The 16508-nt window shown below is 39.1% G+C and overlaps 1 protein-coding gene across 9 annotated transcripts in view; it reads left to right on the top strand.

The window, feature by feature from the left end:
* The window catches only part of LOC140194079 (intersectin-2-like), a 229096-nt gene that overhangs the window by 31848 nt on the left and 180740 nt on the right, over positions 1-16508 (top strand). For all 9 annotated transcript variants that reach the window (XM_072251489.1, XM_072251493.1, XM_072251490.1 and 6 more), the window contains one exon: positions 15208-15271. In XM_072251489.1, the coding sequence (XP_072107590.1) occupies positions 15235-15271 (37 nt within the window). In that variant the 5' untranslated portion in view covers positions 15208-15234. The remainder of the gene's footprint in view (positions 1-15207; positions 15272-16508) is intronic.

Raw genomic sequence — 16508 nt, 5'->3', positions numbered from 1 at the left:
AACTTATTTCGGACAGAAAACATTGTGCTGGATGGTATGTTTGAGCTATTAGAATAAATTGTAGGCTTATTTACAATTGATGATAAACTGTTAGTCTGATTTAAGTGTTCCTTCATCAGAAAAAAATAGTGTTCTTTTTTTAAGATTATTTTGTGAATTTGGGATTTTTCTGTTCAATTAAATTACAGACTAGTCTTTAGAGGTAGCAATTATAATTTGCGCAGTGCTAAAGGAAATATTTTTATTTGTATCATTTAGAATATTTAGTATATATCAAATTTGAAAGCAAAGTATATTATTAAATGAAGTGGTAATGTTCTTCAGTTTTACTTTACGCCAGGATTGAGATTGCAAATGCTTCTGTGCTTGCTTGTTTGCAAAGCATCATGGTTCCTGCTTTGAAAGTAAAGTTGGTTTCCCCTCAGGAAATTCCTCTAGTGTGTTTTCACAGCCCTATAATGTAGCCGGCTCAGTTGTGCTAATTAACTTGGGTTAGTATTGATATTTCATATTTCACACTTTTTTTGGAAGTAATGTAGTGTTGTTGCTCCGGAAAAGATACATGTATATCCTGCCCAATACACAGTAAACAACTTGAAATGTTTGTAAGTCGTGCTGGCAGAAACTTATCAAATACTTAGAGGGCACAGTATGATGGATGAGGGCTGTGTTTTCTCTGGCTCAAAATCAGTCTTATTTAGGTGCAGGCCATTTGGAATTCAAAAAAGATTTTTTTCACATGGAGGATGGTGAATTTTTACAATTCTCAAACCTAAGGAGACTCGATCATTAATTGCATTAAAAACAAATTGACGACTGTTGCAACACCAATGGATTCAAAGGATATGATGATACAGCAGAATCGTCCAAGATCTAGCTGAATGTTGGAACAGGTGACAGGAACCCCTAGACCAGTTTTTCCCCAGCCTTTCTCAGTATAATGTAAAGACATAGGCTAACATGAGAAAAATGATTCTGCTTTAAATTTTTATTTGTTTTTAAACCTAGTTTACACAATTCCTGTGAGCTGTACAGCAACTTTGATATCAATGTGATCCTTCAGCTTGGTGGTTTTTGGCAAGAGTTGAAATATCTGGTTCAAGTTGTGACACCAAAAGCCTTAAGTCCCCACGTGTAACAATGTCCAAGCTGTTTCTGTTCTTTGTGAGTTATGTGGTTCACTGCACTGAAGCCTCTTTCATCAAGGTAGGAGGCTGGAAATGCAATGAAGAGCATTTTTGCTTCTTCCTCATTCACTGGCTGAGATTTTTGGCTGTGAAGTGATGATGAATTACACAATGGATGACAAACAGACTTCAAATTTCTTTTTTCATAAATGCCACTAAACTAGCCTGGTGACCTGTTACGTATGATACTCCATCTGCTGCACAAGAAATGATGTTCCTAATTGAAATACTGTTCCTAATGATGTTCCTAATTTATCCTCAATATACATTTTGAACTTTTTGTAACTCGTTCCATGCCGCAAATCAGGGAGAACTGTTGGGCACCCTGGCATCCCCGATAATATCAGTTTGATAAGGTCCGATGAGATTGCCGAGTTTCAGATGCATTGTGACAAAGAGTGCTCATCACCTGCAGAACTATGGTTCTTCATGTGTTCTACTACCTCATCTTTTTTTTTGGAAGTGCCTGCTCTACTATCAGTCGGCCAGGTCTTGTGCCTCAAATTAGGGTGCCACTTACTGCACCCCCCCGCCCCCCGATAGCTTCTATTTCCCCTTAGGACACATAACTGCCCCTGTTGGGACTCATTGGACTAAGCTTCCTTGAACAACTTTCCATGTTGCACCTTGTCAAATGCTTTGCTGAAGTCTATGGAGACAACATCCAATGCCTTGACTTCATTCATTTTCTTGGCAACTTCCTCAATAAAAAACTCCTTAAGGTTGGTTAGACAGGATCTATCACGCACAAAGCCATACTGACTATCTTTACTTAGTCCCTGTCCATCCAAATACTCATATATCTAGTCCTTTAGAATACCTTCCAATAGCATTCCCACTACTGATGTCAAGCACACTGGCCTTTTTTTTGTTTATTTTGAGAGCCTTTCTTAAACAGAGGAACAATATTGGCTATCCTCTGGTGCCTCACCTGTCACTAAGGATGGTTTAAATATCTTTGCTAGGGCCCCAACCATTTCAGCACTTGCCTCCCACAATATCTGAGGAAACATCTTGTCAGGCCATGAGGATTAATCCACCCTAATTTGCCTCAAGACAGCAAACAGCTCTTCCCCTGTAATCTGTATCATGTCAACACGAGGAATTCTGCAGATGCTGGAAATTCAAGCAACACATCAAAGTTGCTGGTGAACGCAGCAGGCCAGGTAGCATCTCTAGGAAGAGGTACAGTCGACGTTTCGGGCCAAGACCCTTCATCCTAGAGATGCTGCCTGGCCTGCTACATTCACCAGCAACTTTGATGTGTGTTATCTGTATCATGTCCATGACTTGTTGCTGCTTTGTCTCACCTCTAGGGACTCCATCTCCCCAGTAAGTACAGATGTAAAGTATCCTTTTAAGATCTCCCCCAACTATTTTGGTCCTTGCATAGATTACCAGTTTTGTCTCTTGCAATCTCTTTGCTTTTAAGATGTCTGTAGAATCCCTCAGGATTCTCCTTCACCTTGTCTGCTCAGACAACTCATGCCCGTCTTTTAGCCCCTGCTAGGAATCACTGCCCTAGACTGTATTCCTCAAAACAGTTCAGCATAGGAATAGGCTCTTCTGTCCATTATGTTGTGAAAAAAACTAATTCAACTAACGATGAATAATTAAACAAATCCTTTCTGCCTGCACGTGGTTTATATCTCTCCATTCTTTGCATATTTTAGTGCCTATCCAAGAGCCTCTTAAATGTGCCTCGAGCAACCCCTGGCAGCACATTTCTGGCATCCACCACCTTGTGTATATCAAAAAAACTTGCCCCCATATCTCCTTTGAATTTTCTCGTCTCACTTTGAATGCGTGCTCTCAAATGTTAGACACTTAGATCCTGGGAGAAAGAGTACTGCGATCATTCAGATTGATTAAAATGTTCTATTAAGGGGCTGTCTATTGGTGGGTCCTCAGGTGGCTGTCAAGGCCAATCCAAGATCAGCATGTTCTAGTGCAGTGTGAACACGAGTAGGTGATGGCTGTAGTTAGTGGTTGGGTCTTTTGGTTGTTCAGTCTCTCACTTCGCAGCTGGTGCTTGTTCTCTGTGGCACTGAGGAGGGTGCACTCATGTAGCACAGCTCCCTCTTGAACAGATTTCCTCCGAGTGCAATGTCTTCCCAGTGTTTAGGTGTAGTGTTGAATTTCTTCAGGCTGATTTTGATATCCTTGAAACGTTTCCTTTGCCCACCAGGGGCTTGCTGGCCTTCCTTCAACTGGGAGTAAAGGATCCATTTGGAGAGACATGAGTTAGGCATCGGAAGATGTGACCTCTCAACCAAGTCTGATAAAGTATCAGAGCGTTGCCTCTCAACATTTTATGAATTTCTATTAGGTCTTCCCTCAGTCCTCACATCTCCAGAGACAGCAACCCAAGTTTATCAAACTCTTTTTATAGAAGATACCTACTAGTCCAGGCAGCATCCTGGTAACCTCTTCTGCACTCCATCCAAAGCCTTGACATCCTTCCTAGAATGTGGTGACCAAAATTGAATGCAGTATTCCAATGCAGCTTAAGTAGAGTTTTATAAAGCTGCAACTCAATTTCCTGCCTCTTGAACTAAATGCCCCAATGAATAAAGCAATCTATTCACCACATTTACCACCTTATCAAATTGTGCAGCCACTTTCTGGGAGCTGTGGACTAGACCCCTGGATCTCTCTGTACATCAATGCTGTAAGGGTTCTGCTACTTTCGCTTTACACCTGATCTCCTAAAGTACTATACCTCACAATTGTTTATAAAAAACATACTCCCATATAAGTACAGAATTCAGTAAGATGTCATTCCTCTAGGGCCAAGTTGAAAAGCACATTGCATATAGTTACAAATCGCATCCAGTTACGATCCAGCCCATGCGGTCGGTCCCAAGATAATATTAGCACAAGTCCCTGAGTGGCATGGCCTCAAGATTGACAAGTTGACATAAAGTGCAGAAAAGTAGAGATAGTTCATTTTGTTGCCACCCAGTCACTACTGTGAAATATCAGGATAGCAATAACAGATGTCATCAACAATGGAGTGTCCTGAAACTGAACCACCAGCTAATCACTTCACTTTCCATGGATGCTGAGTGTTGGCAGTATTTTCTGGTTTTATTTCATGCTGTTGCATGATCCTTACCCTAGTAGCCACCTCTGAAACCCAACCCAGCCTCAGAACATTATTGCAGTTGTTCCTTAGGGTAGGGTCCAAGCCAAACCATCCTGAATTTCTTCATTACTGACCACCTTTGAATCTTCTCAGGGATGCTCACTGATGAGTGTCTTGCAATGGTTAATTAATTTCTTGTTTCCTTTCGTAGAGTTTAATAGCTGAACTTTGCTGATGAGTAAATTATGTTAATTTCAAATATCGGGAGTGAGGCATGAATGAAGCTCAAAGCAGAATTAACCTAAATGTACAATGGCTCTGCTCTTTCAGTCTGAATGAAGTAATCTGAAAGGAATCAGGCTCTCTATCTCTTCATGTTGTTCTTTTTTAAATTACTATTTTTCTATCTTCTCACATGAAATAAAATGTTTATGGTTTATAGCTTGGAGATGAAATTATAAAGTGTTGCTGTAATTTTTTCTTAATTAAAATATCTGGGAAAATATTAATGCCTAATAATGAAATTTCACAAAACTGATGAAAGACAAATTGGTAAAACATTAAACAGTTTCTATTTGTGGCTATGTTTTTAATGATGTTACAGTTTGTATGGTTCTCATTATTGATATTGCAATTCCTTGATTTGATCACTGTACATTGGTGTAACAAAAAGCAGTAAACACATGAAATAACTTATATTTATCAGGAAAGTCTTGGACTGGGTGGCTTCAGATTTGATCAACATCTGCTGAGCACACACACACACACACACACACACACACACACACACACACACACACACACACACACACACACATATATATAAAAACAAGAAAGTCTGGGGGAGAAACACGGAATATAAAAAACTATAAGGCTGAAAGTAAGTCTATGATATGAGTCCGCATCCAAAAGGCAGAAAATGGGCAACACTCACCACTCCCCTCTCTGGGAGCAGAGTGATCAAAAGAGAGGCACTCAGCATTGCCCCAGTGCTTCAGTTTCCCTTGTCGCTTTAATCATGACACAATAGAAGCTTTAATCGGTGAAATGGAGTCAAACATCAGCTTGCGCCCCATCCTGCAGCCTGCCTGCCATGAGGTTCTCACATGCTGTCTCTGCCTCCTGGAATTCTCTTAGAGACTGCAAAGGGCTGGAACACCTAAACAATCTCCAAGCAGCACATCACAGGCTCCAACAGTTCCAGAATCCCAACCAAGATGAAAAACAAGCATAAAAAATATAAAAGAAGTGAAATATAAGGTCTCATGATCTATCCAGAAGATGTTGACTGAAGGAGCATTGTACGTAGGCACCATCATTACATTATATGATGAATCTTCATGGAGACATGCCATAGTTTTTAATTAGAAAATAAATTAAGGAAATGGAATACAATACGAAAGGAGAGTATATAGGGTGGGGAGTGGTGTGGTTGATGGAAGTTCTAGGAATAGACGGTCAGCATGACACCTGGAAACATGCTACAGGGCTATGAGCAATACAGTTGCGGAAATTAAATGGACTGAGTCCTGGTGTAAAATTGATTTCTTATCACTGTGCTGGTTGAAGGTTTGAAACACAGGACTTGAAAAATGCTTTGCACTACACTGAAGCACTGTATTCACAGAGCCCCCAGTGTTGTCAAGGACCTCTCCATCTGTCCCACAACCTCTTTGAACCCTGCCATCAGGCAGATGGTACCACAGTATAAGAACAAGGACTGTTTGGTTGGTTAATAGCTTCTTCCTTCAGGCTGTGGGATGTCTGGACACCCTGCTACCACCCAGTTCACATTATTCATATCAATGCGAATAGCAGTAGTACTGATGTATGTTTAACTCCATATTGTATATGCACTTTATGTCAACTTCTACATCTACGGAATACTTTTATTTGTCTGTTAATATTATTCTATGTGCTGTATGTGATATATATACACTGTGTTTTGCCTTTGGTCCCTGAGGAACGTTGTTTTTCTTGAGCTGTGAATGTTCAAGATGTGAATGTTGGTATGACAGTAAATTTGAGTTTGAACTTGAACTTAATTATCTTAACTTGCTTATTTTATATGTAGATAAAAGTGAAGCAAAATAGCGCCAAATGCTGTAGTAATTTTGGATTGAATTGGTGCCCAACTCTCGTAATGTCGTGCTTCAATAGCAACCAGATCAGTTACGCCCTTTTGGATCCATTTCGCTGAACGGCGTTGGTGATAATAAGTGTTCTGGTGCTCATTGCTCATCAAAGCATTCCTCATTGTAGACGCCTCAGCATTACTGGTGTTCCAAAGTACTCACTTAAAAACTTGCTTTTGGTATTTAGCAAAACATGTTTATGGGCGGAGTCAATTATACTCTGTGTTAAGATCTTTATACCACATTTCATTTTTGTTTATCTTTGTGAATCTTTGACTTAAAGCATCTCTATGTAATGAGTTAACTGATCTCAGCCTGAGTTAATAAACCACCTAGATTACAGTTAGTCATCATATAAGTTGGGTTTCCTCCTTGGACTCTTTCCATAGCTCAGCCATTATTTCTACAAATTCTAATGTGTTTAAAATCCAAGCAATAAGTCCATTGGCAACAGATTTATGATTTATTTGTTCTCTGTTCTGATTTTCCATCTTGATATTATGCAGGGTAATGGATCTTGGGCCATCAATGGTATTATTATCAAAAAAAAAAGAGAAAGAATCAAAACAGAGCAAAACAACATCTGAAGGAAAACAACATCTGTAGAAGCAATAGGATAGTCAATGTATCAGGCTGTGACCCTGCACCAACCCTGATACAGGGTCACAATGCAAAACATTGACTGTATTCTTGGCTCTACAGATAGGGAATTAGTAAATTGGTATATTATCGTCACGCATACTGAGGTACAATGAAAAGTTTGTTTTGCACGCTGTCCATAGATATCATCATATAGGTACAATGAGGTTGCACAATAGATAAACAGTGACAGCAAGCAGAATAAAGTGTTACAGTCACAGAAAATGTGGAGTTCACGCAAACAGTAAGGTGCAAGGCCATAAGTTAAGTCAGGAGACCATCTCATCATACCAGGGGAATTTTCAGTATTCTTACAACAGCAGATAGAAGCTAAAGGTATGTACTTCCAGGCTTTTGTACCTGCTTTCCAGTGGGAGGTGGCAGAAGAAAGAATGTTGAAAGTGTGAGAAGATTTTGATTCTGTAAGCTGTTTTACTTATGCAGCGAGAAATGTATACAGAGTCTCTGGAAGAAAAACTAGTTTTCATCATGCGCTGAGCTTTGTCCACAACTCTTAGTAGCTTCTTGCAGTCTTGGCAGCACAGTTGCCACATCAAGCCGTGATGCATCCAGATAAGGTAATTCCTACAGTGCATCTATAAAAATTGGTGAGGGTGAAGGGGGATGTGCCACATTTCTTTAGCCCTCTGAGGGAATAGAGTTGCTGTTGACATTTTGGCCATGATATCAGTGTGGTTGGATCAGTATAGGCTAGTGGTAATGTTCATTCTTGGGAATTTGAAGCTCTCAGCTCTCTCTACCTCAGCACTATTGATGTAAGCAGGAACATGTACATTGCTCCCCTTTCCTGAAGTCAGTGATCAGCTGTTTTGTTATTTTATAGTCATTGAGGGAAATGGTGACATAGTGTTATGAAAACAAGGCTCCCTACGTCCTTCCTGTACACCAACCCATTACAGGTTTCCCCTGCTATCCGAAGGTAGAGCGTTCCTATGAAGCAGTTCGTAAGCCGGAATGTCGTAAAGTGAATAAGCAATTACCATTTATTAATATGGGAAAAATTTCTGAGGGTTCCCAGACCCAAAAAAATCCTACAAAATCATGCCAAATAGCACATAAAACCTAAAATAACAGTAACATATAGTAAAAGCAGGAATGATATGATAAATACACAGCCTATATAAAGTAGAAATACCTTTCTGCAGCATTGTCTAGCGCAGCGAAAATCTCCCGGCAGCACTCCCGGCGCAAGTGTTCTCGGCAGAAACACTCTCTCCAGTAATCTTTAAGCTATGAAGCTGCCAAATCATACCAAATAACACATAAAAATACACAGCCCATATAAAGTAGAAATAATGTATGTACAGTGTAGTTTCACTTACCGGAATTGGGAGGACTCCAATAAATTGCAGTTTTGTCACAGTTAGACACTTGCTTATACGAATAACCACCTTATATAATTATTTTCTTCAGTTCTGCTGGGAACTTTTCGGCAGCTTCAGTATCAGCTGAAGCACTCTCTCTGGTAAACGTTAAACTATGAAGCTGCCCTCGCCTCAGAAACCGATCAAACCACCCATGACTACCTTTAAATTCCACTTTCGCAACACTTTCATCACCATCGTCCAGTGCTTCTGTTTCAGCTTATTAAAAAGACTAACTGATTTCTCCTTAAGTATAAGAAAACAACGGAACACCACACTTTGCACACCCATCAATCCACTCAAGCAATTGACTTTCCATTTTATCCATTATTGAGACCACTTTGCTATGAGCAGAACCAACAGTAACATCGGCAGCCTTCAAAATTCTTTCTCTCTGCGTATAAATACTACAAATAATGGACGCAGGCACGTTCAACGCGCGAGCAGTGTCCTTACTTCGTTCACCACGATCGAAAAATGTCTAGTTTTACACTAAGTGTAACACCCTTACGAGCTCTTTTAGGCTTTTCCGATACCTTAGAATTCATCTTGCTAACGGATGCACAAAATAAATCGAGATAAAGCACGTGTTTAAGCAATAGCGGCTAGAATGCAGTTCCGGAGGAGGAGCTTGGCTGTTCGGGCACACGCTGTCTTTTTTCGTAACAGTGAAAACACCTTCTGTTAGCGAAAACAGGCAACTAATGTAGGTCTTTCGTAACAGCGAAGTGTCGTAAAGCGAATGTTCGGAAAACGGGGGCCACCTGTATTTGAGATACAGCCCACTACAGCAGTATCATCTGCAAACTTGAAGATGGAGTTAGAGTAGAACCTAGCAATGCATACAGGGAATTAAGTAGGGAGTTGAGGACACAGACTTGTGAGGCAACAGGGTTGAGGACAATCTTGGTGGAGGTGTTGCTGCCTATCCTTACTAATGATGGTCCGTTGGTCAGAAAGTCAAGGATCCATTTGGAAAGGAAGGTGTTGACGCCTAGGCTAAGGAGTTTGGATATGAACTTGCTTGGAATTATGGTGTTGAAGTTGGAACTGTAGTCAATAAGTAGTGGTGTGATGTAAGTGTGCTTATTGTCCAGATGCTCCGGAAATGAGTGTATGGCATGGGAGCTGGTGTCCACTGTGGGCTTATTTTAGCGGTAGGCAAATTACAGTGGGTTGAGGCTACTCGGGAGGTTGGAGTTGATGTGTACCTTGACCAACCAGCCTGTTGAAGCATTTCATTGATGGTGGATTTTTCAGCCACCACAGGTAGTCATTGCAGCACACAACCTTAATTTTCTTTGGTGAGAACATCAGAGTGAAATAGGGGGAGGTTAAAAAATGTCTACAAATACCCCCACCAGCTGATCTGCATGGGATTTTAGGACGTGGCTGGGGACTTCATCCAGGCCAGATGCTTTCCTTGGGATCACTTTAAGGAAGATAGATCTGGCACTTGCATTGTGACTAGGTACACAGCATTGGAGGTTGCCTGGGCAGTGGTGTCACTCCGCTCCTCTTTTGTTCAAAACAAAGAATCAAGTCACGCCTGTCACCACAGTTTGTTAAGATCTGGTATGTCACCAAACACTAACAAACTCTGACAGGGGTACCATGGAGAGCATTCCGACTTGTGTCATCACCACCTGGTATGAAGGCTCCAATGTACAAGATCAAAAAAGCCTGCAGGAGATTATGGACTCAGCCAGCTATATCACAGGTAAAAACCTTCCCACTACTGAGGACATATTCATAAGGCGGCACTTCACGAAGGCAAAATCCATCATTAAGGTCCTCATCATCTGGGACATGCCCTCTTCTCATTACTACCTTCAAGAAGGAGGTACTGGGGCCCGAAGACATACACTATCAGATTTCTGAAAGGTCCATGAACATTTCTTTTGCACTATTATTTATTTTTCTACTAACACATTGGATTTTTTATGCCTTGCATAATATGTCTGCCACAAAATAACGGATTTCATGGCATGTGCCACTGGTAATAAACCCAATTCTGATTCTCATGTGCAAAGAAGCTCTTAGTGAAGACTTGTGCTGTTGTCAGTGATGTTGACCCATTTGGTTTTGCTGCTTGACTGAGTGAGATGCCACAGCTATTTTTTTCTACATTTCAGCAAGATGATTTACTTTGTGCTTATCACGACCTTTGAGGCTGTCAATCCTTCATGCATTTTTAAAGTTTTATACTAAGTTTGTTCCACCAGTGCCATCCTGCTTGTTTTCTTGAATTCCTGCCTTTGCAAATATTTTTCCGCTTCACTAATATCACATGAAAGATACAAATTCTGTATTCAGTATCCCATTCCTCACTGTTGAACCCTCTATGAATATCTTAAATGCCCTATTTTCCGTTCCCTATTGTGATTGTACTTCCCCAGTGCTTCATTGCCTAGATATAGTGGCACAGTAAAAATACAGGACATATGCAGAAACATAAACTTTAGTCTCAACAAAGCTGTTATAGTCTGTTAATTGAATCTGTAATTAAAAAGCCAGCAACGGTTACATTAAAACTAGGATTGTAAATCTGAATGAAGGGTCTTGACCTTAAACATCAACTGTCTATTTCCCTCCATATCTCTGTCTGATCTGCTGAGTTTCTCCAGCCTTTTGTTCCAGATTGCAGCATCAGTAGTCTCGTGTTTCTTCTGTTGTAAAAAAAAACACTTGGTTCACTCATTTCCTTTTGGGAAGGAAACATAAAGTTCAACGTAGATTTATTATCAAAGTACATGCATGTCACCATATATTATCCTGAGACTCATTTTCTTGTGGGCATTCATAGTAAATAGAAAGCAACACAATAGAACCAATGAAAAACCGGATACAACAGAGACGGATAAACAACCAGTGTGTAAATGAAAACAAATTGTACAAATACAAAAATGGAAATAGTAATAATAAATACACAATACATATTGAGAACATAAATTGTACAGTCCTTAAAAGTGAGTCTGGGGGTTACTGGGATGGCATGGCTCAAAGGTCCTACTCCACTTTTATATCGCTCAATAAATAAATTGTATACTTCAATCCCAAGGTGTCTGTCTTTATCCACATTTATTAATGCCCATGTGTCTGTACACATTACTAGAAGAATACTGTGCATCTGTCATTAGTCTGTCCTTTTACTCACCTGTTTACTTTGCTTGTCGTGTTCTCTCCAACTGGCTAACATTCTACTTGCTGAAATTCAGATGATCAAATTTAAGGTGCTCTGCAAAAAGGAATTACTTGAAAGAGCTTTACCATAACAATCTTACTTGTTTATAAAGCACCTTTCATGTAGTATTTCACTTTAAGGTACAGCTCAGATGTTTTTGTTGTTTATAGGTAATCCATGTTTTTGATGTTGTTTGATGTACAAATGTTTGTATTCACCACATAATATTCTAACAGAAAGTTACCATGTCATTAAGTTCATTGATTCTGTAACAGCACATAGACTCTTGCCGCTCAGGCATGTACTGGCTTTTGCCACATAATCTCCCAATTTGTCTTTTAAAGCTGCCATTGAATCTGATTCCCTCCATCCTTTCAAGTAAGATGTTACAGATTTTAATATTCCTTTGAAATAATATTATTTAGGTCCTTTGCCAACTATTTGAACACTTTCAACACTGTTTTGGTCACCTACCTACAAGAAAGATGTAAGTAAGTTTGAAAGAGTACAGAGAAAACTTACAAGAATGTTGCTGGGTCTGGAGGACCTGAGTTGTAAGGAAAAAGATTGAGTAGGTTAGAACTTTCTTCCTTTGAACGTAGGAGATTGAGAGGAGATTTGATAGAGGTATACAAAATTATGAGGGGTATAGTTAAGGTAAATGCAGGCTTTTTCCATTGAGGTTGAGTGGGACTACAACTAGAAGGCATGGGTTAAGGATGAAAGGTGAAAAGTTTAAGAGGAACATGAAGGGAAACTTCTTCATTTGGAGGGTCATCAGAATGTGGAATGAGCTGCCAGCATAAATGGTCCATGGGAGTCAATTTCAACATTTAAGAAAAGTTTGATAGGTACATGGATAGTAGAGCCCTAGGTCCAGGTCAATGGGAGTAGGCGGTTAAAATGGTCTGGCAGAGACTGGATGGGCTGAAGGGCCTGTTTCTGTGCTGTAGTTTTCTGTTACTGTTGCTACGGGAAGTATTTTCTCCATGTGTTATCAGATGCCTTATGCTGCTTTCAATCTCCATTTTGATATTTCCTTTGTCTGAACTTATTTATTCCTAATTTCAAACAAGTAACCCTTGTGGCTTGACATCTTTCCTAGCATGCAGTATCCAGAGTTGTGCATGAAACTCCAGCTGTGGGATTCTATTCTATTGTATTCAGTGCTTTGGTTTGTAAAGCTTAGTATTCCATGTTTCTTCAAAACCGTCTTATCAAGCTTCCATGAATATATACTATTGAACAGACATTGTGCCCTTTTTGTTCAAAATAAAACTATACATGCCATCTTTCCTCTGTGCTCTTGGTGAGAATTGGGAATTTGGATAAGTCACTGTGTTTTCAGCATTGCTAATTAACACTATTAATAAGACTGTCCTAAAGTCAGAAGCCTAGATCTTGTGGTATCTTGGGTGAAAAGTTCAAACAATAGAGAATGTTAGAATTCACCAACTTGAAAATCTCCACTGCTATTCAAGTACCATATCCTAACTTTAAATGCAGTAAACTGCTTCTTGTGTGCAGCAGTGGAAACTAACTTAGTAATGAATCTATTTTAATAATTTGCCTCAATTCTGATAAAATTAGTCGAGAGAATTTTGAGAAGTGCTTTATCTTCTGAACTTGTTTCATTCTACTGTCTTAAGCAGATAGTTTTGCTGGCTCAAGTTAATTTTCAGCTATTGACAATTCATTAAGTCTTGTGTGTTTTCACATGTACACTGCTGAATGCAGAGCGGAGGTCTGGGACTTGCTTGAGTGATGGTTGAGTCTCATCTACCACAGCATTCTGTCACTGAACCCTACATGGAGTTCAATTTGGCTGAGATTCCCCAACCTTTAAGATGGAAAATCAACATTGAACCTGAAACCTCACTGACTTGCTGCTGCTCAGGATTCAAAGAGAAGATATTTTCTTTTAATAATTTTAATTACTAAATATTTTCAGTCTTAATTTTGTAGTTCTTTTGAATGTCACTCAGCAGCTTCTTGCACTGGGTGCAAGTCATGAAATAGAAGGGTGATTATTTGTATTTTAAGAGGTCACTCATGAAACAAATGCTGGGTACTGTGTTCCTTCTATGGAAGTAAAGAACTGGCAGCATTGTTGAGTAAAGTTTTTAAAGTTCACATTGATTTTTAAAGGAGTCATAGAGATGTATAGTATAGAACAAGGCCTTTCCAATTACTTTGTCCATGCTGACTGTCACCTGTCCATTGCTGTACTCTTCAGATTCCAACTGTCATCTGCACACCAGGAGTGATCTCTCGTGGCCAATTAACCTGATTTGGGACATGGGAGGAAACGGGAGCACCCAGAGCAAATCCATTATCTTACAGGGAGAATGTACAGACTGAACACACAACACAGCATGGGTCAGGTTTGAGCCCAGGCCACTTGAGCTATGAGACCGCCCCTGCACTATTTTGTTCAGAGATTACTGGTACAAAAAATGAGAAGATGCCAAAGTTGATTGTATTTTTTAGATTTCCTGTGAGAACGACTAGTTAATGCTCATGATGCAAACAGCTGTTGAGGTACATAGTAAGAAGAACATTTTGTTGCAGGAAATTGGTTAAGAATAATGATAACTCTGCCTCGCCTAATAGGTAAATGACCTTACATCTAATCGAATTGTAATGCAAGGATTCTCAACAGTTCAAAAATCAGTGTTTGAGTGGTGGAAGCAGAACCAATCTGTACCTTCTAAAGGGAATTGGTTAGAAACTAAATAATGTTCAAGGCTTTGGGGAAGGAACTGCAAATAAAGACTGACAGGGCTGCTTCATAGAGATCTGGTTTGATTTGACAGGTAAATGGCCTCTTTTGCTGCAGAAATCCTATATATTGGATTTTCAAATTGATGAAATGAAAAGAATTGAAAATGTGTGTTATTTCAATTGCAGTACCATATTAAGAATTGTTAGCCTGGGAACTAATGCAAGAATTAGTTCACATCATAGTGTGTTACTGTAAAATAATACACCCTATACCTTTTTCCTCCGAGTGAGTTGCAGTAACATTTGGGCAGAATCTAGGTCTCCAGTTAATACTTCAGTTACAGAAATGATTTTTACTGTCAAGATAAGCTCTGTACACCAAGCAATCTCCAAATTTCCTCTGGAAAATTACACAAGGCAAAGAGATTAAAAGGAGAAGACTATTGAATCTTTTTAATTTTTTACTTTAAATATAAAATCTGATGTCTGTAAGAAGAAGAGTTTGTGTATTGTTAGGATTTTTCTTTCAGTCATGTTAAAATTTTTATGACTGAAAAATGTGTTTGAGGCTGTAGGAGATAACAGGTGGCAAAAGCAAATGGAAAAGTAATTCATAGAGATGTATGTATGTTTCATATTTTTGCTCATTTTCAGCTGTAATACCAAATACTATTTGTTCCACCAGTCATGTGAACATTTTACATGTATATGCCATGAATTCAGTTTGATTAGCTGAGGCCTGGAACCGTACCATATTTATTATCGCAAGTGACTGTTAAAGGAAAATGACATTCTCCCCATCCTGCAAGACAAGAAGCTGTGGCCATTTCTGATACATAATTAATAGGCATTTCTCTTTTTGCAGATGACCAGTAGCTAGCAAGACGTAGTCATGACCATGATGGCTCAGTTTCCTACGGCCATAAATGGTAAGCCGTTTATTCTTTACTTTCCTTGCGGTGTGATTTCAAGTGGATAAAAGTGTTTGCTGTCTGGATTTCCTTGTGAAATTCAATATAATGATGCATGGAAGATTGATATCAGATACCTTTACATTTTAAGTGAAGTTTAAACTACGTGACCCTAAAAATGCTTAAACAGCTTGCAAACTAAATAAGACTCCATAAAATATGGCTTGTACTTTTACATCAAAAGTTGTTCCAACAAGTTTTGAATAAAGTATCTGTATTCAAGGTCACATGATTCTGTGACTTTTTTTTTGCTGTGTTTGCACTGCACTGCCACACAATTAATTACATCCTGATTTGTTAAAGGAAGGTATTATTTTGCTTTGCTACCTGGTCACAGTTTATCTTCTATAGCCGTTGCTTACATGTACAAACACCCAAGCATTAAGATTAGGCAGTTGGTTCATTGCATAAGACTTATTGCATAACACCTATTCTGATCTGCTGTACGTATTTTCTATAAATTTGTTTTACTTTTGTAATACAATACTGTCCTTCTTGTGATTAAAATAGTTTAGTACTTGTTTCTTGATATTCCTTGAAGGCACAGTGTGATGAAGAATTTGCTGTTTACAGAACTGTATGTATTCACCTGTATTCTGGCAACACAATGATCTGCTTATTGTGCTTATGTACTGATTTTTAAAGTGTAAGGTCTAATCTACCCTTTTGGAATGTAATTTTTAAGTATATAAATTAAAGGTTTGCATATATGATTTCCATCAACTAATCTGTTCTGCATTTTAAAATGCCTGTTTATTGTGTTGTGTTATTTGTAGGTCTTTGATTTTGCAATCAAATCCATTGCCTGGGTCTGTTGTGTTCAAAAAAAATTGCCATGATGCCCCTTGCAAAGAAACACTTTAGCTTAACACAAGTGTTTTACAGACTTGCCTTGTGTAACAAAATGGCAATGAGTATCTGCCTTCACTGAGATGTGGGAAGTAGTTCTCATTTCTTTAGGACCCACTGTAAACGTTTATTGTTGGACAGCACTGTTGCACAGTGGAGACAGGAATTGGGAAAACATTTGCAGATGTACATTTAATTATTTACTCGATTAACTGAGTTGTCAGTGATTTAGACTCTTGCGTCCTAACCCTTACAAAGCAGTAGTCTGCATAATTCAAATCAACTATTGAATTTGGGGTCAGCTTAATTCTCGGATGTGTCAGTTGACCCTGATCTCTTCTCTTGT

Source organism: Mobula birostris, chromosome 2, assembly GCF_030028105.1.
Source record: "Mobula birostris isolate sMobBir1 chromosome 2, sMobBir1.hap1, whole genome shotgun sequence".
Lineage (NCBI taxonomy): Eukaryota > Metazoa > Chordata > Chondrichthyes > Myliobatiformes > Myliobatidae > Mobula > Mobula birostris.
The sequence above is the reverse complement of the archived record's forward strand: the minus strand, read 5'-3'. Positions and strand labels throughout refer to the sequence as shown.